This window comes from Chenopodium album, chromosome 11 (genome assembly GCF_948465745.1).
Source record: "Chenopodium album chromosome 11, dcCheAlbu1.1, whole genome shotgun sequence".
NCBI lineage: Eukaryota > Viridiplantae > Streptophyta > Magnoliopsida > Caryophyllales > Amaranthaceae > Chenopodium > Chenopodium album.
This window is the reverse complement of record NC_137844.1, coordinates 56,091,601-56,117,245: the sequence shown is the minus strand read 5'-3', so window position 1 is coordinate 56,117,245 and position 25,645 is coordinate 56,091,601. Positions and strand designations below refer to the sequence as shown.

The window sequence follows — 25,645 nt, the reverse complement described above, 5'->3', positions numbered from 1 at the left end:
TAGTAAATCTCAAAATTCTTAAGATGTTGCAATTCCTCCATTTTGCAAATTTTATGTCAATCAAATTAAAAATTTAAAACAAGTGCATACGTCAAAAAGTAAACCAAGCAAATACGAGTACTAAAATAATTGATTAGGTCTTCACTCTTCGGAACCAATCAAAGTTTATAACCATCAACTAAATAGCATTAAGGCTTTTCAAACTATATACGCTACATCCAATAACTCCGTGCCGTTAGATATGATAATGACCATGCATTATATTGTCATTATTATGACTTAACATAAATTTTTATAGGTTAGGTGGTAAGCCACACCGTGTGATTAGGCATCATTAGCTATTATGGGGTCATTTTGTTACGTTATTGGCCTTATTGCTTATAAGGGTTACTCGATCAATGTTATCTTTTGTGAATATTATAGGGTTACTCTGTCAGTGTTTTAGGGGTTACTCAATCAATATAACAGAGTTATTCAATCAGATTATAAGGGTTACTTTGTTTTTTCATGTGGCCAACAGCACACAAAACACGTTGTATCATTAAATATATCTATACTAATTTAACTTTTTTTTTAATTAATTAACAAATGTTGCTAAACAAGTCTATGGATTATGTGACACTATCTATTTAGTAGTTTTATTTTATGCCATCCACATACAATTAAATTAAAACGTGTTTTGTACAAGATTTGATCCATAATCTCGGGTTTATGAGTTTGAAATCATAGAACTTATTAAGTACAACATCAATAAATCAAAATATAGTGATGATCTAAAATATTTCTTGATCCTAAAAAGTTGCTTTATGATTTGTTAAGCCTAATGTTGTATCTAGATCATGAGCTAACGTTTAGAGCCCAATCTCTTATTTAGGTCGTATATAAACCCTTGTACACATGAATACAAACTAAGCAAAGTACAAACCTGATATGGTATCAGATCAATTACACTCTAAATACCCTAAAACCTTTTTTTTTTTACGCTTAATCATCTACTATGGCTAAAGATGGAAATAAAGCTTGATTCGTCATCTCCAATCTACCTATGCGCCAGTGATCAGCCAAGGAATTTGATCACTCACGAAGTCTTGAAGGGAGACAATTACTAGGAAAATACATTCATGACATGATTAGAAAAGTTTTGATAGTAGAAGAAGATATTTGGGGTGGTTTTCAATTTTTCATGACAAAATTAATCAAACTCTACTCATCTTGTAATCACTAAGGGACATATGGTCCATTTTTTTGTGAAAATTCATGGATATATGGTGTATTTTTAAAAGTCCAAATGTAAATGATGAATAAACTGAAATTAGGGGGTATATAGTGAAAAAACCATAGATAAAATAATATTTTCATAAACTGCTCTTTTTCATTCTCGAACCAAAAAGGTTTTTTGTTTTTCAAATATTAATAATTAATGATCATATAATGAAGTCAAATTTTTCTCACTAGACAAAATTTACTAAAAATAACTATTCGAAAGTAAGCATGGTTCGTCGGGGCATTTACTATATTTTAGAAATGAAACGAGCACATGTATTAGTAATAACAAGTCCAAAGATATTAAGTACTTGTATCTATTTTTTGTTAGAAAATAACAAAACCTACATCCAATATATACATTATGCGTTGTATACACTACCCAATTAAATATAAACGCAAAAAGATTCGACAAAGTGAAATACAGACGAATAAGACAAGTATTGTAAATTTACAATAAATTGAAATACAATACATAATTATATGGAGTACTGTTAATGGACCATCTCAACCAAAAACTTAAGCTGATGGTTGAGACTCAGAAATATGTTTTATACTTTATCACTCCCCCTCACATGAAAGGGCCTTTGGGCTTGAAATGTGGATGCAACACAGGTCCACCCATACCTGGCGCGAATTAATTCCACTTTGAAGGAGGGGTGGATGAGATTCGAACCCATGACCTCTATGTCATGTTGGCTCTGATACCATGTTAACGGACCATCTCAACCAAAAGCTTAAGCTGATGGTTGAGGCCCAGAAATATGTTTTATACTCTATCAAGTACATGCTACTTTAATGAATACTATTTATAGAATTGTATGTAATGGGTCGAGTTAGGGAGGGGTGGACAAATTCTTAAAGGGTCAAGGAAAGGGTGGACCACATTAAAATTTCAGTGGGGCAAATCGGATTGAGACTTGTCATTTTTATCTTGGGCTTTTTACTCTTGAAAAAAAATTACTCCATACATTCAATTTCTTTCCTCTCAATAGATAAATTGGTATGTAACTTTTTGGCTTTTTATGTTCGTTATATTCTTCAAACACGGAGATAAACAAAAAAATTGGCATAGAATTATAGAAATATGCTTCAAAATCTCTAGATCAAGGGTTGTCAATTCTCCCATTCTATCACTTAAAAAAAAAAAAAGATAAACATCTAATATTTTGAAAGCATCCAATATAATAAATCGAAAAATAAATATTAGTCAAATTCAAGTTTGATTGGAGGATGAAAATAGAGTCATTTAACTCTTAAGTCTTGCCTTTTTTTTTTTTGAATTTATTATTTCTCCCTTTTTTTAATAAAAAATTCTCAAAAATAATTCTTTATATTACATACAATTGATATAAGATTTGGTGTATGAAAATAATGTTCAAAAAACACAGATTTTTATATGTGAATTAGGTTACTTCATTAGTATTATAGGAGTTATATGATGTTATAAGGGTTATTCATTTGATCAATGTTATACTTATAGAGGAAACTCAATCAATATTATAGGGGTTAAATGGTTAATAAGTCCTATAGGAATTCCTTTGTTTTTTTAACCATCGAGATGGTGTATCCAAACTCACACAAAATGCACTATTCAAAAAAATAAAAGGATGAAAGAGAAATTAATATTTTGTCCTTGGTAATAGAAGTTGAAGATCTTGCTAAAAATAACCCAAAGCGTTAAATAACAATCTAATCTAATTCTTAATGCGTTAATGCATATCAAAATCACTCATCAATTGATGTTATTAATGTTCATTTCAAATTACTTGACGTTCTCCAATGAAGCGCATTCTCCATTGAAGAGCCTTCTAATACTTGTATCCCCCATTGAAGCAGCTTCTGAGGTAAACTGTTGTTTATTTTTGTAATCAATTTCACAATCTAGGGTTTAATTTCGAAAATTTGAAGATTATGAACCTAATTTGATAATTGAATCAAATTAATATCCCTAAAATTATGTGATAATAATTGAATGAAAGTTGGTTGGTAAATGCTAATGTATTGCACAATCCTTTCAATGGTTAGGATTGAATTATGAAATTAGAGCTCTTCTCCCTCCTGCCGGATCCTGTTGTCGACTCCATCTTGCTGCTCCAATCTGCCCAACTTGCTCTCCAAACAGGTTTGCTGCCTTGCTGGACACCTACATTTTTACTAATGTAATGTAATATCTTTGTTCTATTGTTTGACTGTATACATGTTAGGATCAATATTAATAACATGCTTCAATGTTAGGCTTACTGATATTACAAAGTATGTGAATTGAAAAATTACCTGGAGGAGATTCAGATTGTTTGCTTCACATTAGGAATCATAGGTTTTCCTTGTTGGTGGTGGATTCGCGACATTTTCATTTTCTTGAGATTGTTTGCTTCACATTAGGAATCATAAGTTCTTGTGCCACAATTTTAATATTTGGAACAAAACTGTAGTGTCTTTCTTGAGCTTCCTTATCTTCTAATTTGGTCTAAGACAAAGTAACCTATCAATCAATCAATCAAAGCCTTAATCCCGTGATTGGGGTCAGCTACATGTGAACCAGAAGTGATTATTCCGTATAGTCATCCACAAAAATCTTCCTCCTCCTTCCCCTATGATACAAAACCTCATCCTCATGCAAATCCATTTGCTTTATACCCTTCCTAGCCAAGTCATTTTCAGTTTCCCTATACCTCGTTTTAGCTCTCCATGATCCCACTCTTCCACTCTTCGTACAAATAAAAAAAAAAAAAAAAATGAAGAATCTAGGCTTTTAATAGGAAATCAAGTAAGGCGCAAAAGGCAGACAATGCCGCTAATATTAAACTTAAGCTGCAAAATAATTGGTCACACACTGCCAGTAGATTTGAAGTTTACTAGGTTTATGCCAATGAAGTTTATGTAGAGTGTGTTTTATGTTTTCCTTGCCAATGAGTCTTGTTTGCGTGTTTTCCTTTACTATGAATTGGTTAGCTATCTTTAGCGAAGACTCTTTGTGGTGATATCAAGGAGTCTAGGGTGTGCTGTTCGAACATTCAAGAGTTGTTTCTAATTCGATTTCTGGGTTCTGGTAGGTCAAAGAAGTTGTTTTGCCAAAACGCAGTGATGGCGATCTTGTGGTGCTTGTTTGCCTAGAAAGAAATTGTTGAATTTTTAAAGATGTTACTATTCCGCATGAATTGTTGTGGGATTTAGTGACTTTAGGGTTTGAATCCCTCTGTCTGAATATTCTACTTTTCCTAAAAAAACTCGCCAACATTTCTAATTGTAACAGATAAACAACAAGAAATACTTTAGAACATAGGAGTTTGATCCTACTTTTCCTACTTCTTACACATGCCCTGCGCCCCTGCTACTGAATATCTCTCTCCTAGTCTCCGAAATAAGTGACAGCAGTAACTGTAACTATGAAAAAGGAATGGAGGTAATAGCCCATGTTAATTGCATTTTAGGTCAAGGGTCTAGGAAAATAACCTTCATGATATGGCAAGGATGAAGCTGAATACATCCCAAACACCTTGTCTCATCTTGATATTGGGTTTATTTGGGAAAGTGGAGTAAAGTTGATTGTTGTTGTTGTTGATGATGCTTCCCTATTTACTTAGAAGTTGCAATGAACACCCCGTTGTTATTAAGGTTCAGCAAGGAAAAATCCTTTGGATTAAAACTTTCATTCATAGTTATGTATATAAGGCCTTTTTTCTGGCAATCATCTAAGAATCAACTCATAGGTTTTGCTTGGCTTGTTTGACAAGCTTGTAGTATTAGCTGTATGTATTGACTTGATAAGTTGATAGTGTTAGTTGCTCATAAAGATATTTGGTAAAATTGGCTGCTAGCAGTTAGAATACATATGTCTTGCTTTTGAGCTAAACAATTATTGCATTTATGATAAATTGATAATCACACTACAACTAAGAGGGAAATCTACTTCAAAATTCCAATAAGCTTTTTCATTTGGCTGAAATGCCGACTCTTCAGTTTTCTAGCATATAAACAAATAAGTTGCCAAAAATATACTGTTGTTGTTTGACCACATTAATATGCTAAAATGCTTAAGCCAACTAAAAAACCTTTTGCTAAACTAGACATAAGCTGACAAGCAAAAACAATAAGTAGGTTTTTCTACAATGTCTTGCTCGGCTGTTTTAGTTTCATTTTTCAGCTGTAGATAATACTCTCAGAATTGAAACCCAATTGTGTACGCTAGTTTGGATTTTTTTTTTATTTTTTTACAAAAAAATTTGAGCTCTTGCCTTTTTCTTCCAACATTACCTAATACTCTAAAAGCAATTACAGAAATGATAAGGGCTGCGTGCATGGACTAGTAACTAGAAGATAATTAATATGCTATAGTGCAGGTCATACTTGATTTAGCATATGCAACGACATTAACTTGAAGCCTTTTGATTGTGCGACTTTTAAAATCAATATTAGATCTATGATGCAGTTTTTAGTACTCCGTAATCAGGAGTTTGCCAGAGAAATCTGTCAACACTGATGATTTATAATCTCGTACACGTGTTACAAATATCTATCTTAACTTTGAAGTATTGATTTACTGGATTCTGTGTTTCTGTCCTAGTTTTATTCTTGGTTTCTAAATTTCTGTTTCCAATTTCACGTTCTCCTGCCAGAAGTGTGATCTGCTAATTGCGAAACATGGCTCTGTTTTTTTTTTTTTTTTTTTTTTTTTTTTTTTTTTTTTTTTTTGGTAGTTGTTTTAGACCTAATTGCCAAACTGCCTTGCACAGCATCTGTTGGAGGTACTATAGTAATTTCTACATTTTATATATAGCCTGCATTTTATTTTTGCAGAAGTTCAGAAGTTTGAGGAGATAGGCAAGGGCATTTGTTCGTTGTTTGATGACTCCGACAAGACTAGTGGTGTTTCTGTCCCCTCTGTGTCTGTTGATCCTTTAGTTTACATGGAAAATGCTTTTGATGGTTGTTGGAGTGAGTTTAATCATGCCTATTTGAGCAAGATTGTCCCAACACTTGAAAGACAGCTGAATGAAGCTGAAGGTAGCCTAAAGCAGAAGGAACTGAGAATTGCTGAACTCGAAACCATGACACGTATGGATTCACCTCAAGAACATGTAAGGAGCACTATTAAGCAGCAAAACAAAAGATGCATAGACATTGAAGCCGAGCTGCAAGATCTCTTCAAGAAAAAACTTGAAGCTGAAGTTGAGTCAGTTGTGATAGCAAGATCTTCCATGGACTTGAGTGTTTTCGTTGAAGATAAGTTTAAGCTTTTGAGGGAGCAAATTTCTCTATCTAAGGAGCAAACGCAGTCTCCAAGAATGACAAACAAGGGTGTCATGCTACAACGGCAAGCTGAGAAGTCAGACGCAATGTATAGTGGTATCTTGAGCGGTGAAGAGATTCAGAAGATGCAGAAACGGGTAGTTAAGTTTACAAAATGCCTTATTATGCAATTGGTTTTGTTGGTCTTAGTATTTGCATTGTTTTTCATGCAACTAGTACCCAATTCAGCTGTGGTTGTACCCACTTAGTACACACTACACACTAGTCTATATACGAGGTATGTAGTTAAGTAATTTCTTTCACATCTTGTATTTCAAATCAAGATTGATGATTAATATTATTTTCCTTTATTTTCGTTTTACTTTCATTTATAGGTCTAAAAAAAAGTACATATAGAAAATTATATTAAGTTGGATCTTGATAGATTCGTCATAGCGTGTACTTTATTACTCCTATGTAATTTTATTTTAGTAATTGCGTTTTACATTATCTGTAACTTTTGCTTAAAAACAACTGATGCACTGTATTACTGGTTGTACTTTGTTATTACTTGACTAACAAGGGAATAATTTTATTTATATACTGTAACTGATTTATTTGAAAATCAAAATTTAAATTAGAACAAACTAATTAAATTATATTTTTCTTCAATATTGTTTATTTAATGTGGAAAGAACAAGACCTTAGATTTTCCAATAAAAAAATAAAAACAAGACCTTAGATTGTTTTTTCATCTTTATTTCTCAGCCACTACTTCAATGTTGGCATCATTCTATGGCCATCTTCCCAGTTCCCACAACCCTCTTTTCTCTCTCCTTTGTGCAATTGACTGTGTTAACTTCCCCTGCAACACTAAAAAAACAATGTCATCAAAAACTATATCATCTCTTCTTCTTGCCAACAAATTTCTCCCACCTTCTTCAACTTCACTTAATCACCAAATATCAACATGCTCACCTAACAAATTTATTCCATATAAACCACAAAAAGGAAACAAATTCTTCTGTTTATCTAAATCAAATTCTGATACTCGGAATGAAGATATAGTCATTGTTGGTGCTGGAATTGCTGGTCTTGCCACCGCTCTCGCCCTTCACAGGTTTTATTAGACACCCCGTGTGAATTACCTCTGTTCGAATTTAATTGTCATGTACTCACGTTACTAGTTTAAAGTATATTGTTAATGTAATACTAGTTTAATTCTGAACATACTACACTGGTTTTAGTTGTTTCAGTTATCACGTTACTAGCTCAAATTAAACCATCAATGTAATACTAAGTATGTAATTTCGAGCAGTCTGCATGCCTGAAATGCTTGTACATACATAAGAAGATTAATACAACCTTAAATTTTTGGGTTGAAATATTGTTCTTTTAATTTGTAAATTGGATAGTATGATAATGAAATTTTGCTTTTGTTTTATTAAAGGCTTGGAATTCCATCATTAGTTTTGGAGCAATCAGATTTCTTAAGAAAAGGGGGGACATCACTCACCCTCTTTAAGAATGGGTGGAAAGTACTGGATATTCTTGGTGTTGGAAATGAGCTTAGGAGCCAATTTGTTCAAATTCAAGGGTAATGCTTTCATATTCTTTATGATTATGCAATCATCTTTATCATTGTATTTCGGGTTGATCGAATTTTAAGGTTTTCGCATTAATCACTAATCTAAAACATAATATACACGTCGTACTAGTGTACTACGAAGTATGAAGCAAGAGTTTGATCAATCCCTGTACTTTGGCCTAAAGACCATTTTGCAATATTGAAAATCGTGATTGAATCCATGAATGTTTCCTTCTAAATCGCCACTTGAAAGAATTAGATATGGCAATTATTTGATTGAATAATACTACATACGAGTACTTAGTATTATCTTTTTTTTTTTTTTGCCACTAAATTTGTACATGATATCAGCTGCACAGGATGTCTATAAAAACAGACGAAGGGAAAGAACTCAGGTCATTTGAGTTCAAAGACGTGGATCCAAGGTAAAGTAATTCATATTTTGAGCCATACTTGAATTATCCTTTATATAATCAAATTCAGCTTTCAGCCTATACAGTTTGATATGGAGTATTTATTAAGTTTGACATACTCTGTAACATAATGTAGTCAAGAGGTACGCGCAGTAGAGAGGAGAGTTCTTCTGCAAACTCTTGCTGATGCACTACCCCCAAATTCTGTGCAATTCTCGTCAAAGTTGGCTAAGATTGAAACAAATCAGGGAACAGGGGAAACTCAGCTAGAGTTAACTAATGGTGCTATATTATCAGCCAAGGTTGTAGCTATCTTCTGATGTTTTCTTCATAATATGTCAAGGATCAAGGCTAACAGAGTAACAGCACATAACACTAACTACCTCTGATATCATGTTTCATTAGGTTGTAATAGGATGTGATGGAATCCGGTCTCAAATAGCACAGTGGATGGGTTTTCCAGAGCCTAAGTATGCTGGCCATTGTGCCATTCGAGGGCTGGCAGTTTACAGTGAAGGGCAGCCTCATCAACCGCGAGTGAGTTACATCTATGGAAGAGGAGTGAGAGCTGGATTTGTTCCTGTTTCGCCAACAAAAGTTTATTGGTTCATCTGCTTCAACAGAAGCTCTCCAGGTCCAGCAAATTACATTCTATAGAGCTATATATCTTACATCTTTACATTTTTCTCATAGGGACTCGGGATATCTTCATTCATTCGTCTTCACTAAAACCATCTATAACACGAAGTTTTAAAAAATTATCAGGTCCAAAAATTTCCAATCCACTAGAGGTGAAGAGACAAGCACTCGATTTAGTCAGCAACTGGCCTTCTGAGCTGCTGGACACCATAGATCTTACACCTGAAGAGACAATCAGTCGAGCAGCCCTTGAGGACCGGTGGCTATGGCCCACACTGACTCCCCCAGTGTCAAAAGGAGGAGTTGTGCTAGCCGGAGATGCCTGGCATCCGATGACTCCCAATCTTGGTCAAGGTGGATGCTGTGCCCTAGAGGATGCAATTGTCTTGGCAAAGAAGCTCTCTAGAGCAATAAATCATGGACAAGGATCTATTGAAGATGCAATGAAATCATATGGAGATGAGAGGTGGCCTCGTGTCTTTCCCTTAACCATACGAGCAAATCTTGTTGGCAACCTCCTCCAGTGGGAGAATCCTGCAGTTTGTGCAGTGAGAAATAGCATTGTTATACCCAAGGTAGTCCAGATAGGACCTCTGCTGGAGCATACAAATTTTGCTAGTGAACCTCTGTAATTGTGACATTGTTAAACAGAATCGGAGTGGTTTTTGTGGGGGAAGAGATAGACATATAGTCATAACTCAATGTGCAAGACTCAGAAGTCGACAATAATATAAATATTATACGAGCTATAAAAATTAATAAAGCTGTCTTTACCATAAATTTATACATTTAATCTTCCACCTACATATGTATATAGCCTACACTCTCAGCTGCAATATTAGGAAGAGTAGCTAATCACAAAAACTCACCTAAAAATATTTGATTCTACTCTGCATCTCTCTAAACTATCCTTCTGGTCGAAGAATTCAAAAGGATGGAAGCTTGCCTCAACCAAACAGGGCTTCAGTTGGTTCTATAGATCTCCACGAGTGAAAAGAGCGCAACAGCTTTATCCGTCTGAATTCAGTTCGAGTGATTCTTATCAATTGTCCGATGCTGGTGCAACAAATCATGTTCTTCAAGCTCCAAGTGCACAGTGTTCTGAGTGCCATCAATGCCAACAGCCCCAGCAGCCTGCAAACCTTCAATTCTTGCAGCAACCGAACCAGGCTTGTTACTTATAACCTCAACTGAAATTTTAGAGAAAAACCAGTGATCATTTGGCACAAGGAAATGGGTTAGAGGGGAAAACCATCACGATTACACTCAAATTGGAGGGTATTACTGTTCCCAAACGAATCATGTCAACGTGAATGGAACAGGTAGCAATGAAATGAATCATAAGTATTCCTCAGTCCTTGAAGATCAAGTAGCTTACAAGGATGCATTACCAAAAACAATTGAAGTGACATGGTAACAACATCTAACTGGCTGTAGTGTTTATCACACCCAACATTGAGAAGATTGAACATACAATTACTGTTTTAAAGGGTTCATGGATTCATTTTATAACTATTGCAACATTCTTTTCAAAAGATGAAAATGAAAAAAAAAAAAAAAAAAAAAAAAAAAAAAAAAAAAAAAAAAGAAAACTTTGTCTAACTAATAATGATTTTTATTAGTTCTACAACTAAACAACCTCTAATCAAATCATATCTACATCATTGCCCATTGTTCGTAACTCTATATACACAAAAACACACACTCACAAAAAAAAAAGAAATAAAAAAGAAAAGAGATTATCTTTAACTCCTAAATAAACAACAATGATAAGAAATCCCAAAACAACAAGGGTATATTGGTTTTAGTTCCTAACAAGGACACAAATCATTGAACTAATAATTCATGCACCGTAGCATACAAAAATATACTCATAAACACCCATTATTCGTGTATAATAACATGATTTCTAATTTTTAGTGCAAGCCGTAAAAGACAGTGATATAGACGGGATTTGATTGATTCGACCTCGTGTCTGGAATAAACCAACTAAAAATTAGGCAACATTTCTTCCCATATCTCCATGAGCTCATAACATTTCTTCCCATATCATATATTACAATCATAAACCCACTTTCATAAGCAAATGGACTCTACACTAAACAACAAAAAATACCTCACCTTCAAAATAAATTTAATTCCAAATAAACTAAATTATTCCATCTAATAACATAACGATCAGAATTCATGATTAACATAAGAATACCAACAAAACCCAGATGATAAAATTAACAGGGCAATTTGTATAAGACATAAAAACAGGACATAAATTTATATTCAAGATATAAGAAAAACAAAATTCAAACCTGGGTTGGAGAAAAACCAAAGGATTACAGCACAGAGAAGAAGAACAAGAGGAATAAGATGAATGGCATTTTCAGCGGATCTAAGGCGAGATTTCTCCTTCTTAGCGGGATGAGATCCAGGATTATAAACTGGAAGATTTGCATTGGTGTTCCCATTTGCATCACCATCGATTGGTAATGGAGAAGATGAATTTCTGTAATATTCATCTGCTACTCTTGTATTGCTCGATGATCTATGCATTTTTTTGGTTGATTGATTTTGTCTATGATTTTGTGAATTTGATTTGGTTTTTGTTGAGAGATTTATGGAGTTTGATGAAGGTTTTGTGAAGAGAGGATGAAAGGAGAGAAAAAGGGAAAGAGGGGTGGCGGGGGAAAGAAGAGAGATGGGGATTTTGGGGAGGGAAATGGGGATTGGAAGGAAACCTTACGTTCTCGAATCTTGGCCCTTCATATTTTTTATACTCCGTACTTCCTCCGTGTTGCATTACATTTGTTACATTTATCACATGCGATCGTGATTTGTTAATTGTCTACTCGTATTTTGAAGAAAAAAAAATTATATATACAGGGTAAATTACATTACTTTATTTTTTATTATTTCTTTCATCTCACATTTATTATTTTTTAATAAATTATTAATCTCATTATCTTTCTTTTACATTTTTTTTTACTCCGAAATAATAACCTAACTACATCATTTATATTTCCTTTTCAAAGTAATTTGCTGAAATTAGAAAATGAGGTGGGATGTAAGGATCCTAGAGTTATAAAAGTTTTATTAACCATGTTCTCTGTAGCTAGTCTCAAGAATGAGATTATTATTGATTTAATGATATGGTAAACTTAATTTGATTAAATGATATGATTGATAATGAGTTTAATTCATCAAAAATTAACATATTTTATGATTTGGGATTTTAGATATTAGGAAAATTATATAGAAGAAGTATAGAGAGAAAAGGGGAAGAGGGTGGCAAGGGAATGAAGTAAGTTAGAGATTTTGGGGAGGGAAATAGAGATGACAAGAACCTTTAGTTCTCTAATAATCTTAACCCTTTAAATAATTTAATGTACCGATTAACTTGATTTTATTGTGATAATTATACTTTATGATATTGAATATTTTATTTTTTGAAATTCTATACGAATGTATATTGGATAGGTGGATTCACGGCGAAAAAAACTCACCCAATAGTTCATGATATGATTTTACATGTTGGAGAGTAAAGGGCATCAATGTAGCTACAAGCATCATGCATCATTCATTCCACACTTCATGATGTATATAAGTGCACAATGTGCACATTTAACCTATAATTTTTTTTTAATACTCCATATTATTAGTGACACTTGAATGGGAATTTGATATCATAATATTATAGTCATGTAAACAAAGCAACTTCTTACCACTAATTCACATTTGAATATATAATTTAACCTATTAGCCCACAAATTAATTTTTAACATTTATAATTTTTCTTGCATACTTTAATCAAGAAAATAATTTTACACTTTTTTATTTCCAATACAAAATAACCAAAAACAACAAAAGGAAGAAGAATTGCTTATACAAGAAATTCATGATTGGGTGGAGATCCCAATTTCCCTCCAAAAAAATTGACCCAATAAATAAAATCACAAATTTATCAAACAATTTTTAACCACGATCTATGACACGTGGCGACTCCTCGCCGCAGTTCCGACGTCATAAATTAACGCTTCTCCTTCTTACCCCATATATAAAAGGCCGACACTTTCGGTTCAATTTAAAACTTTGAACCACTTTCATTTTCTCTCTCCATTTTTCTTTGATTATTTTTAATTATTTGATCAAAAAACAGGTGGTGTTCTCCATTAATTTCAGTCATGAATTCTGAATAGTAAGTTTAATTTGTCAATTTTAGCTTACATTTTATTTAATTTTTGAATTATGTTTCGATCAATTCATAATTTGATGTTGTTACTTTATAATTCGTTTGATTATCTTTTATACAGATCTAGTTTGAAATTGACTGCAAATTTTTTACATGCATTCGGTATATTTGATCTGATTATATGATTTTAGTAGTTTTTATTTATTTATGGATTAATTGATTCATTAAAGCATTGATCTTTGATGAATTTTGATTTTTTTTTTTTTTTAATTGGCAAAATGTGATAAATATATCTAAGTGTTGAATGCTTCATATTTTTAGGTTTAGGTTTCTGGATTAGAATTCTCTTTTCTTCATGTGTTAGTAGCAGAATTATAGATATGTAATCCTGCTAAGGTAGTATGCTGATTCAAATGTGATACAAATATACAGTAATAATTTAAGAGGAGTAATGGCTGAATCATTTCAATGTAATGCAATTATATGAGAAGCAATTTTATTAATTTTGCGGCCTGTGTGTGGCGGTCGCATTCTACTCTGGATGATTTCAATTTTTTTTTAATGATCTTGAATGTTGATCTATTTTGTCAATTGTTAAAAATTAAAATCATTCCCCTTATTAGACTTATTAATGTCAGAAATTCAGAATATGACGGGGTATGTTGATATGTTATAATGTAATATGTGGGGATAAGCTTCGTTTCTATACTGTCAATGTTGATTTGGGATGTGCTAGCAGGCATCAACTTGGCTGCCATTATCATATATGAAACCAGCAATTTAAATGAATTATATCAAAATTAGGAAGTGTGACCTATGGGGAAACGCGAACATGAGTGATCCTTTTGATAGCTTAATAGCTTGCCAAAGCTTTTGGATGCGTTAAGGAAAATTGTTGTAATAATGGATTTTGCGAACTTATATTTGTACATATCATAGGTTTGTTATTAAGGTTAGAACAACTGAAAGTCGTATTAAGTTGTATGACGAAGAACTTTCCTTTTTCATGTTTTGTGCTGTCCTACATTTCCCGTCATTCTGGTTTCTTTGAATATTTCCTTTTAAAACAATTTAACTATTGTTATAATGATGCTTTAATATACTTCATAATTTTATTTGAAGAGTACTGAGATTAAGAATCCTTTATTTGAAATTAATAAAGTCAGTTGATGAATTTACTTCATAAATTTATGCAGTGATTACTTGTTCAAACTTTTGCTCATTGGAGATTCTGGTGTTGGCAAGTCTTGTCTTCTGTTGAGGTTTGCTGTGAGTTTTCCGAACCTTAAAATTCTTTTCTTTTTGTTCTTAAATCATTTGCATGGCTCGGTGGCTCCTTCACTTGACTTTGTGTGGATGATATCATTACTTAGCTTCAACAAATTGGTTACAGAATTCCTCTTTTACAGAATTTCTACATTCTGATTCATTTAGTATGGATGACTTCTGAATTTAGATTGGCTAGAGCTTTTGCATTAATTTTAGTGATTTATAGTATATAACTACTTTTTCCAGAGAGTTGGATTTAAAAAATGGGGCTCATTCTAAGTGTAATTGAGTTTTGGAAGGCCTAAGATTATGGTGCCCTCGGTGACTCTATAGTTGTTTTTGTTGGTGATTGCCTTCCCAAACGTTAAGTGTATAGTCTTTTAGGCAATATGCTTGAGTGCTATAGCTTATCTGCAAAGAAGATTAGTCTGTTATGTGGTGAACTGGACATAATCTATGCTGAGCTAGGGCTGAATTGCTGATTCTTGTAGAAACAGTTGCAAGTGAGTTTATTAGCTTTATTTGTCACCTTTTAGCATTTTCATCTCTGTATGTAGACGCTTATGTATGTGTGATTTTTAAGTTAAGTCTGCTTCTCCCTTTTGTTTTATTTGATTTTGAATTCTAAGATTTTCTCAATAATCTTTCATGATTTGAGTAAAGTTAATAAAGCAATTCATGAGAATAATTTTGCTATCTTGCTCCTCTAAACACTTCCATTACTCGTTGTGTGTGGTACTGTGGTGTGTTGGCTCCTTGAACATTACCTAATTACATGTGCCTGACATAAGATGTTTTATGATAACAGGATGATGCCTATCTTGAGAGCTACATCAGCACCATTGGAGTTGACTTCGTAAGTTTATGGCTCTAACTTGCTATTCAATCCGTCCCCTCCAACAAATGGGGATGGTTTAAGTAGTATCTAATTTAATGACCATGATTTATCTACAGAAAATCCGCACTGTTGAACAAGATGGGAAGAGTGTCAAGCTCCAGATTGTAAGTATTTTATGACCTCAATAGTTTAGATTCTTAAAGCTGATTCCAAAGCCACAGATACAAATTAGGCTGAAAGAGAAACAGTGCCAGCAGGGCCAATCATGGACTTAATGTCATGTTTATAACATTTCGAATCAATCCTTATCAATTTAAAATGACAGTGTAAATAAAAAGTGGATGAATGTTGGTTATTCCTTTTCAACACATATACATGTTAAGCAGGAAAGACATATATCTGAGTCAGAGAAGGGATTGTTTGTGAATATCATAGAGACTTTTGTAATTGAGAGTTGTATTTAAAACCACTAAAAGTCGATTCATTTATTTACGCCAATGTGGTGTAAATCTTTTGGAAGTACTTTCCATTTACACGGTTTGTTATTGTTCAGTGGGATACTGCAGGACAAGAACGTTTCAGAACAATCACCAGCAGCTACTACCGGGGGGCTCATGGGATTATTGTGAGTAGAATAAATACTGTTCATTGTATTGAATATATTTTCATTTTTATACTGTTCATTGTAGAATAATAGCTGCTTGCTTATCTGCAGGTGGTTTATGATGTGACTGACCAAGAGAGCTTTGACAACGTGAAGCAATGGCTCAATGAGATTGATCGTTATGCAAGTGATAATGTAAACAAACTTCTAGTTGGAAACAAGTGCGACTTAACAGCGAATAAAGTTGTCTCCTATGAGATGGGTAAGGTGAGTGATTCAACTTGAATTTTCATCTACGTTATTTATGCTTATCTTCTATTTGGTTCTTTATTTTCCCCCTCTAGTTCTAAACTTATGCTTGCGTTTATACAGGCGTTTGCAGATGAAATTGGGATCCCCTTTATGGAAACCAGTGCAAAGAGTGCCACCAATGTGGAACAAGCTTTTATGGCTATGACTGGTTCAATCAAGAATAGGTAAATTAAATCATATCTTCGTCTTTGGACATTGAACTTGTAGTGTAGTTATAAACTTTTACATATGGGATTTAGAATTGAGAAATGTCGCTACAGATGAGACTAGCTTAATTCCTTACAGAGACAACTGTGGTTTTGTTTACAGTATAATGTTTTAGGTTTACAACTCTATCTAAAATTTTGGTTTGCAACTGCAGGATGGCTAGCCAACCTGCTATGAATGCTAAGGCGCCGACTGTTCAACTTAAAGGACAGCCATTGAATCAGAAGGCTGGCTGCTGCTCATCATGAAGTGGCATCATTATGGTCTCATTTTTAAATGGTTATTCAGTAGTTCTATTGTTGTAAACATAGTTTTCTATGAACGCAATCTTGCTGAGAATATACACATTTTGCTTCAGCTGGTTCACTAGTGTTTTATCTTTACTCCGCAATTGTTTCTGTTTAGCAAGCATATATGTACAGTATTTGAAACTATAGTCCTTTTTGTCTCACAAAGAAGTTTTAGCAAGGTTGCAATGCTATCTAAGTTGGTGCTCTGCCTGGATTTTAGTTTTCAGCCCGACTTAGGGTCTGAGACCTAACCATCCTCTCCCCCACCCTCAGCACACACAATGTAAGCCCTAATACAAGGCATGATGTTGATCATGGGGGTATGTTAAACCCATATTCGCTGTAGATGTTGCGAGCATCACTGGGTAATATTATCTTTTTTCATCGGGAAATAACACTTAACCAAAGCCCGAAAACCTCTACCAGTACCCAGGTCAAAGTCTATAACGATCAACATAGTACCCTCCAAAAGCTTAATTAAATACAGTATGAAGTACTATAAATTTTTAGGTCGATTAGATTAGTGTTCCTGTTGAGTAAAGAACAAATACGGTCCCTAAACTTTAGTATAAGTTTGATTTAGATCCCTCAACTTTCAAAAGTCTGATTTTGGTCCCTTCACAACCACTAAACACTTATTCCGGTGAAAAAATTGATGACTAAGCAAAGTTTAGGGACTAAATTGCTGAGTTGTCAAATGAAAGGGAAAGTTTATGGACTTTATCCATATGACATGTCATTTTATATTAAGAATGGTGAAAGTTTAAAGACCTTGGCATTAGATACTTTTTAAGGGAAAAGTTTAGAGACTCATCAAGACATGTGGTGTAATAAAATACCACAAAAATAAAACGACGCGCTTCGGTCTTCGCTTTGCCCCAAAAATAAAACCACAATAGTAACCTCCACCACCACATGACATCCACCGCCACTACATAAACCACCACCATCACCATCATTACACCACAGCTATCTTAAAACTAATAAAAAAAAAAAATCAAAATTTCCAACAAATCTAGAAATGCTAGTCAAATTGAAAAAAAAAAATCAAATCGAAAACAATTAGTTTTGAATTTAAGAAAAATAAATAAATAAAGGATTAACCCATATCAAGTTCACGAGACGACCACCACCTTGAAGTTTGGATAATATAATATATACTTATAATTTTATAGGTTATAGATCTGGATGCATTGGTAAGTTAAAGGCTTGAAGATCTAGAGGTGGTGCGTGGTTTTCGGTGAGAGTGGTGGCGCTGTAGGTGGTTTTCGCCGAGAGTGGTGGGGGTATTGGTCAATCTCAATGCGAGTGGTGATGGTTTTGGTGAGAGTGATAGAGGTTTTGGTGATTTTCGGTTAGGGTGTTGATGGTTTTGGTGTTTCGTTTTTTATGGCAGCAATGTTGGTGGTTCGTTGATAGTGTTGGTGGGGGTTTTGGTGGTTTTCGTAGGGAGTGACTGGGTTTTGGGTGATTTTAGTGGGAGTAGTACAATGGGAAATTTGGTGGTTTTGGTGGGGGTTTAGATTCTTTTCGGTGGAAGAGGGTGATGCTGGTGGAAGTGGGTTGGATATGTAGGGTGGTGGAGCTTTAAAAATGGGGAAGGTAAGAATTTGAGGAGAGAAAAACATAAAGTTATTAAAATTAATGTGGGAAATTAAATAAATTCGATATTAGATAGAGAAATAAAATAATAGTATTAGGTTCTTTTTTGAAGGGAAATAATAGTATTAGATTAATTAAGAGTATATATGGTTAATTAACATATTTAGAAGAAATTGAAAAAAACTAAAAAAAAAAAAAAAAAAAAAAAAGGAGCAAAGTCCTTAAACTTTGGTCCAGTCAGCATTAGAAGTCTCTAAACTATGGTCTAATCAGCAATAAAATAAGGCAAAGTCCCTAAATTTTTGCTGACTCATTGTACTAGCCACCACAATTGATGAGTCATTGGTGGTTGAGGGATCAAAATCAAACTTTTAGCAAAATTTAGGGACCGTATTTTATGTTTACTCTGTTCCTCTTCTATTGGGCGTAGAAGTATGAAGATCATCCAATGATTTTTACAATGTGTGCGTCAAATCACTAGTACCTAACATTTTTACGGAAAAAAAAAAGTCAAATGCATTTATCAAAATTGAATCAAATGCTTTCAACAACACCAGCTGAATATAACAATATAATCTTGAGGAAAATTTGCAAATTACATCAATTTAAAACTTGTATTTAGTAAATTGCAGCCATTTTTTAAAAAATTGCAAATTACAGCCCAAAAGTTATTATAAATTGTAAATTGCAACCCAATTCAATTTTTCCATAGGTTTTCGTGTCGAAAAATGTTCGGTTAAGGTTTTCGCGGCCATTTTAGCCCTAATGGACCCAAATTGAGCTAGAAATTGGCAAAAGACTAATGTGTCTCGTTTTTACAAAGAAAAATAGTTGTCTACAAATCGATACATTTTTGTTACGCAAAACGAGGCACTTACGTTATTTTTTTCCCAATTCCAAACTCAATTCGGATCCTTAAGAGCTACAATGGCCGCTAAAACCTTAACCGAACATTTTTCGACACGCAAACCGATGAAAAAAATTAAATTGGGCTGCAATTTACAATTTGTAACAACTTTTAGGCTGCAATTTGCAATTTCTTTTTTAAATGGTTGCAATTTACAAAATACAAGTTTTAAATGACTGCAATTTGCAAATTTTTCTAATCTTGAAATTATGAGCTCGTTTACAATTTCCTCAACAATTTCTCATTAGTGATAGATATTGGCATACCAAGCAGTTAGTTGTGTAGATTATGCCGAGTAAAGAATGAATCAAGCCTACTCACAACACATGGGTTACTTGGTGAAGATTGAGTTAAGTCATTGTATTCCATTCAAGTGTACATAATCAGATCTAGAAAACCAATTCACCTTGCAAAATTGCCAAACTATTATCAGTCAAACTAATCAAGTTTAAGCAATTAGTTCAGCAGTTCAAATTGCAAATTGTCAAACGCTCTTTAGTGCTGATATGAATTGTCAGCCACGCATGTTTTCGAACTACCGTGAGAACTTTAAACACACCAAATGTTTAGTTTATGCACTAAACAACCTAGAACAAGATGTAACAATTAGATCATTAGACTTTGGCTTCACAAACTAAATCTACATCGGCATCTGAACATATCTTCCCAAAAAACAGTTGAAACTTTCCAGCAGTACTACCTACCAGCCATTCATAGATTCCAAAATTGAAGTTCAAAACTAAGACCAAAGTTACACTCTTGCTATCCAACCTAATGATTTGGAAAAAGATGAAGACACAACAGACAACAAAGAAAAATTTGCAAGGTGACAAATCTACGGGATTTACACTCTTAATACAGGAAAAAACACAATTATTCCTGTCAAATCTTTTTGCAACTATTGAGCTTCTGAACATCATAAATAAGTCTCAAATTTAAGAGCGCAAAAAATAACTAAGACAGCGGTGGACAAAATCTCAGTTTCCACCCAAGGATGGGAACTGGTTGGGATCTTCAATTTTAGGAGCAGAAGCATGATTCATGCCATATCCTCCTCCATTGCCACCCCTACCACCACGGCCTCTTCCTCTTCCACCACGCCTATAGTATGAGTCACCACCTTCGGCAGGCTTCAGAAATTCATTAATGCTCACAGACTGTAAAAAAAAAAAACAAACAAACAAACAAAAGAAAACACATTCAACACAATTACACAAGAATATTAATATAACTTGATACTACTGTACTTCAACCTTCAGTTACATTTCATTTCAACAACTCGACTGGCTAAAATTCTTAGTTAGATACCTAAATTGATAATTTTTCCTTCAAAAAATATGGACTTGCAGACTACTACAGAATTTATATTGGACAAAAAGAACCCACGAGCAACATTTATCCCAAACCTCTAAAAAAATTTGTAAATCATAACCCAGCAATTATGGCTTTACAGCAGGTTATATAGCTACCCACTGCAACCCAAAAATCTACAAATCAATCAGAAACAGGGAGCCGCAAAAAAAGAACAAACACCAGGGAAATGAACTAAAGGAAGATTGACAACATAAATGTAAAAAAGGGAAAAAACTAATAAGGCAACTTTGATAAACAAGAGAACAGAAAAGACAACTTCCATCGGGGTCAAAAGGTAAACCAAGGTTTTTTTTCCTCATTCACAGAGCAAAAGTTAACAAAATATCCTGGGTAAAACTAGACTTCGATGTAATCGGCTGCACAAGTAAAATGTTCAGGTGTAATATTTGTAAGATTCACTTAAAACATATACTAAGCAATAAAGAGACAGATACCTTCTTAGCCCTTTCTTCTTTCTCGGCAGCATCTTTTCTCTTGTCCTTGTCAGAGCCCTGATGACAAGAAAACATATTATATTGGTTATGGTATAGCATATAGGACACACTTCAAAATAATAACCTTGAAATGAAAACTGCTTAAATGAGTGAAGTCGAAATTGGTCGTAGTTTGGAAGGAAATTTATATTCCAAAATTCCTCTTCGTAAATAATCAGTAACCATGATAAGAGGGAGCTTACCAATTTTATGAAGACCTCGTCATCAATTTTCTTCTTTGAAACCAACTGCATAGATTCAAATTCCTTGTCCACATCAACCTTCCTTTCCTCAGCCTTCAATGCTAGCAAAGCCTTCCTCTTCTCCTCCAAGACCTTCTCATACTCCTCAAGTGTCATTTGCTGACAATGATAAAACACCCACATAAGTACAAAATATTGGCCCATGTTTATATGGAAATATGAAGAAAAAAAAATTTCCAATAGATTAAATATATGAGAGCTAGGCCAAAACTACTTGTCAAAGTGCAGTCACTAATACAAACCACCAAAAAATAAATAAAAAATTTAGTCAAACATCAATTTTACAGTAACTTTTAACATACAGGAAAACTTCCAAATTATTTGTCTATTTCAAAAGCAAATAACTCTTCTGTAAAATAGTATTTTCAGTCATTTCACAATAACCCAAGAAATGTTGCCAGAATTGAATAAATCCTTCAGATTAACAGAACAGTTAACTTTCTGAACTTCAACTTGAAAGACTCGTTAGATTAGCAATTACAAGGCAGAATAAACAAAAACCATCCTACATTATATTCAATTGAACCATTAAAGTTCTAACATAATTTTGTGACGCATGTATATGAAAATGGATCTTTAAGTAGTAATAAGTTCAAGATTTGCATAGCCTGCCAAATATAGTACATGTTGCACTCAATTCCGTGAAATTTCTAGACCTAATCAGGCCCAAGCATAAAATCAAGGACATTAGCATTATTTTGGCAGTTGAATAACTTGTAAGGAAATCTCATGGTGACTAAAATAATAGTTCAGGTATTTATATGCCAGCAGAAATCTGTAGCAATTAAGAGGAAATAGAAAATTATAATAAAACCCACCTTTTCTTCAGGCTCAACTTCTTCAGCCTCCTTTTCTGGATTCTCCTTCTCAGCATCAACAACTTCTTCTCCTGCCGGCTTCTCAGCTGCAGCTGCCTCATTTTCCACAGCAGGTTCCTCAGTCTCCCTAAAATAGAGTTTTAAATTAGCATGTTTGCCTGAAAGAGTATTACATTTATTGATAAACATAAAGAGTATTTTCACTCACGGAGCAATTTCATCAGTAGGAGTTCCCCAGTTTCCGCGACCAGCACCCTCACGTTTAATGTCACCGCCTCTGCTCAAGAGAATCAATTGATGTGAATATGTGATATTCAATCACTCTTAAATTGACATAGCACACAAACAATAATAGCTATTGGAACAGTATAACTCACCCACGACCAGTGCCACTACGGCGCTCAAATGTCCTCCTGGGTCGTTCTCCTTCAGAAATTTCTCCATTGCCAAATCCTCCACGGCGCCCTCCACGGTAAACACCACGAGGACCAACATACCCTCCACGTCTTTCAGTATGCCCTCTTTCCTCCTTGTATGCCATTGAAGCTCCATTTTCATTAGCAAATGCTTCATCATTATTGGCAAAATCCCTGTTAGCTCCACCTGGACCACGTCCACGCCCACCACCACCACGACCACCACGGCCACCTCCACCACGACCACCTTCATTCCTTGCTTCTCTCACTGTAAACATTCAATATATACTCATCAGCAATTTAGCAGTAAGACTAGAATGCTGCTAACCTAAATGATGCATCAAAAGGTATGGAGCTTGTGGGACTTGCAAATTAATAATCCATTATAGTAAAGGTTTCAAAGAATACCTCCTATTCATCCACTAAATCATGTCTAAACTACCATTCAATAAATTGAGAGAATGAGACACAACTGATGCTATCAATATTTACATAACATAATGTAACCAATTGCTTATTATTCTCACTGCAAGTTCAATCTGTAAATCATGAATAGATTGAATAAATCATCGAAAATAGGAAAACTTGGGAAATCTTGGGGAAAATAATTAACATTATTAGGAAAGCAAAACACTGTCATATAACATAATTAACATCATTAACAAACTAACCACCAAAGTTGGGAAATAAAACTTCAGATGATCAGATTAGTCATGTTCTGATTGGAAGGGAATCTAACATTATTAGAAAAGCAAAATACGGTTCAGGCAGTGATAATAAATTTCTGTTCTTAAGCATAAAGCCACTGGCTAGGAATGAGTTTCAGAGAATTAAACTACGCCAAATCCAACAATGGAAAAAACCCAAATTATTGGAGAAAGATTCAAATGGCAGATACGGACATTATCAACATACAAGTCTCTGATTGATTTCTAAATTTTCGGGTCTGATTGGAACAATGGTCAACACAAAAACTTTAAATTCATGGTAGAGCCACCAGCACCAAAATAATGAAATATACCTATTCACAAGTGCTATGTTCGAAACAATAATCTACTCGTAACTGATTTCAAGCTAAATCGGCTAAAAATAAAAAGCCAAAAAGGTAACATCGAAATTACTAAATCCTATACAACTTACATTAGTTATAGCCTTATTTAGGAAGTTTCATCTACCAGAGGGACAAATACTATAGTCAACTAAACTACTATTGACAAATATAAAAGAAACACAAAACAAAAAAATTAAAATCAATACATAATGATTTAACAAAAAAAAGCCATTTCGATTGTTCTATAGTAATTTTCAGCCAAACCTAAATGATACCAATTTTAAAAACTAACTTTTTTATTAAAAAAAAAAAAATTCATACCGAAAAAATACCAATATAACAGCATTCATTTACCAACAAAAGCAGTTCAATCAATCAATATTTATCAAAAATGAGCAACAGAGAAAAGCTCAATGAAACTCCAATAAACAAGATGAAATTAAAATTAAAAAAAATCAAACTTTACATTCATTTATCATCCAAATACTAATTAAAAAAAAAAAAAGCCAGATTAATCAGTTTAATAAAAAAAAATGGAGGAGAGAGAAAATAACCAGCTTGAGTAGGAGGAAGAGGCTTGGACGGAAGTTTGGCGGGCTTAGCAGCGGGTGCGGCAGCAGCCGGAGCCTTCTTATCGACGGCAACAGCCTTCTGCTCCTGCGCAGCAATGAGGAGGGCGGGATCCTCGGCATCATCATCCAACAAATTGAAGGGGTTTGTTGTTGCCATTTTCTCACTTGAAAAACCCTCGGAAAAACCCTAACCTCTCAGAATTAAATTAAACCCAGAAAAATTGAAGAGAAACCCTAGTTTAAGGATAAAGAATCCATGGAAATGAGTACAAAATTGGGGAAGAAGAGCCAATTGAGTGAGTATTAGGGAGTGAGTGATAGAGAGAGAAAGTGAGAGAGTAGAGAGAGAAAAACCCTAAGTATAGCGGCAGGGAAATGGGGGCTGATGGTTGAACCTCATCTTAAAAACCCTACTATCGAATGGGATGTTATGCTGTGATTGGCCTCACTGTAAGCTTGATTATCATACAATCTTTTAATACTGTTAAAAAAAGCTATTTTTGGTAATTTTATTCTTAATAATCCTTTTGATGGGTTGTTTGATTTTTTATAATAATTAAAAAAAATTAATTAAAATTATTATATTGTTTATTAATTATAACTAGTTTAGTTTTCAAAAAATATATATATATAACTAATTTAGCCTGCTCCTATACACAATTATGATGAATGAGATTTTTCTATCCGTATAATGAATTATTGACCTCATCAAAAGTATTAATTAATTACATATTAAAAATATACTACATACGATACATACTTTTTCTAAAATCTATTAACTATTACTAAAACAAAATATTGTTGATGTCATCTTTGTCTACATATCACTCTCACAATAAAAAATTTCCCGCCTAATGCAAGGATTTTTTTTTTTTTTTTGAGAAGCTATCATATTTAATAATTTTGAAAATTGAATATTGAAAGCTTTTACATTACAACTACAACTAATAGACCTGGAAAACAGGTCGTTCGGGTCGGTTATGAGTCGGGTCAATTTCGGGTCAATCAATATTACCTGGCAAATGGGTTTTTCGGGTCGAGTCAATTTCAGGGTCAATCAAAATTCGGGGTGGGTTCGGGCATGGTTGGGTCAATTCGAGTTTTGGGTCAATGGTAATTTGGGTTGGGTCAGGTATCGGATCAACACTTTGGGTTAGGTCAAGTTCGGGTCAGGGCAATTCGGGTTGAATCAGTCTTCAGGTCCAATTATCGGGTCAAGTTCGGGTCGGGTCAATCTTTGTCTATGTTGATGTAGAAATTTGACCAACAATATATTATAATTATCAATAACTATAAAAGTATAACAATTGAATTTTAATAATATTTTCGTT

The 25,645-nt window shown here is 33.8% G+C and overlaps 5 protein-coding genes across 5 annotated transcripts; 3 read left to right on the top strand and 2 right to left on the bottom strand.

Moving 5' to 3' along the window:
- The first annotated feature begins 2,913 nt into the window (after window positions 1-2,913).
- LOC145567842 (WPP domain-interacting protein 2-like) lies at window positions 2,914-7,143 on the top strand. Its single transcript, XM_081627247.1, has 3 exons — window positions 2,914-3,110; window positions 3,292-3,388; window positions 6,064-7,143. Exons 2-3 carry the CDS (start codon window positions 3,301-3,303, stop codon window positions 6,762-6,764), a joined length of 789 nt encoding a protein of 262 aa, XP_081483373.1. The 5' UTR covers window positions 2,914-3,110; window positions 3,292-3,300; the 3' UTR covers window positions 6,765-7,143.
- Window positions 7,144-7,279: 136 nt separating this feature from the next.
- LOC145567841 (monooxygenase 3-like) lies at window positions 7,280-9,780 on the top strand. The gene is made up of 6 exons (XM_081627246.1): window positions 7,280-7,615; window positions 7,946-8,092; window positions 8,443-8,508; window positions 8,633-8,798; window positions 8,902-9,130; window positions 9,262-9,780. The coding sequence occupies exons 1-6, from the start codon at window positions 7,380-7,382 to the stop codon at window positions 9,765-9,767; spliced, it is 1,350 nt and encodes a 449-aa protein (XP_081483372.1). The 5' UTR covers window positions 7,280-7,379; the 3' UTR covers window positions 9,768-9,780.
- A 74-nt stretch (window positions 9,781-9,854) lies between these two features.
- LOC145567843 (uncharacterized) lies at window positions 9,855-11,867 on the bottom strand. Its single transcript, XM_081627248.1, has 2 exons — window positions 11,442-11,867; window positions 9,855-10,325 (listed from the first exon to the last, which is right to left on the bottom strand). Exons 1-2 carry the CDS (start codon window positions 11,680-11,682, stop codon window positions 10,159-10,161), a joined length of 408 nt encoding a protein of 135 aa, XP_081483374.1. The 5' UTR covers window positions 11,683-11,867; the 3' UTR covers window positions 9,855-10,158.
- Window positions 11,868-13,189: 1,322 nt separating this feature from the next.
- On the top strand, window positions 13,190-17,012 carry LOC145569325 (ras-related protein RABD2c-like). The gene is made up of 8 exons (XM_081628675.1): window positions 13,190-13,324; window positions 14,515-14,587; window positions 15,396-15,443; window positions 15,542-15,589; window positions 15,979-16,050; window positions 16,141-16,296; window positions 16,402-16,505; window positions 16,703-17,012. The coding sequence occupies exons 1-8, from the start codon at window positions 13,311-13,313 to the stop codon at window positions 16,794-16,796; spliced, it is 609 nt and encodes a 202-aa protein (XP_081484801.1). The 5' UTR covers window positions 13,190-13,310; the 3' UTR covers window positions 16,797-17,012.
- A 3,010-nt stretch (window positions 17,013-20,022) lies between these two features.
- On the bottom strand, window positions 20,023-24,674 carry LOC145567840 (RGG repeats nuclear RNA binding protein A-like). The gene is made up of 7 exons (XM_081627245.1): window positions 24,297-24,674; window positions 22,653-22,959; window positions 22,484-22,552; window positions 22,276-22,402; window positions 21,398-21,556; window positions 21,156-21,212; window positions 20,023-20,504 (listed from the first exon to the last, which is right to left on the bottom strand). Exons 1-7 carry the CDS (start codon window positions 24,469-24,471, stop codon window positions 20,325-20,327), a joined length of 1,074 nt encoding a protein of 357 aa, XP_081483371.1. The 5' UTR covers window positions 24,472-24,674; the 3' UTR covers window positions 20,023-20,324.
- Window positions 24,675-25,645: the final 971 nt, after the last annotated feature.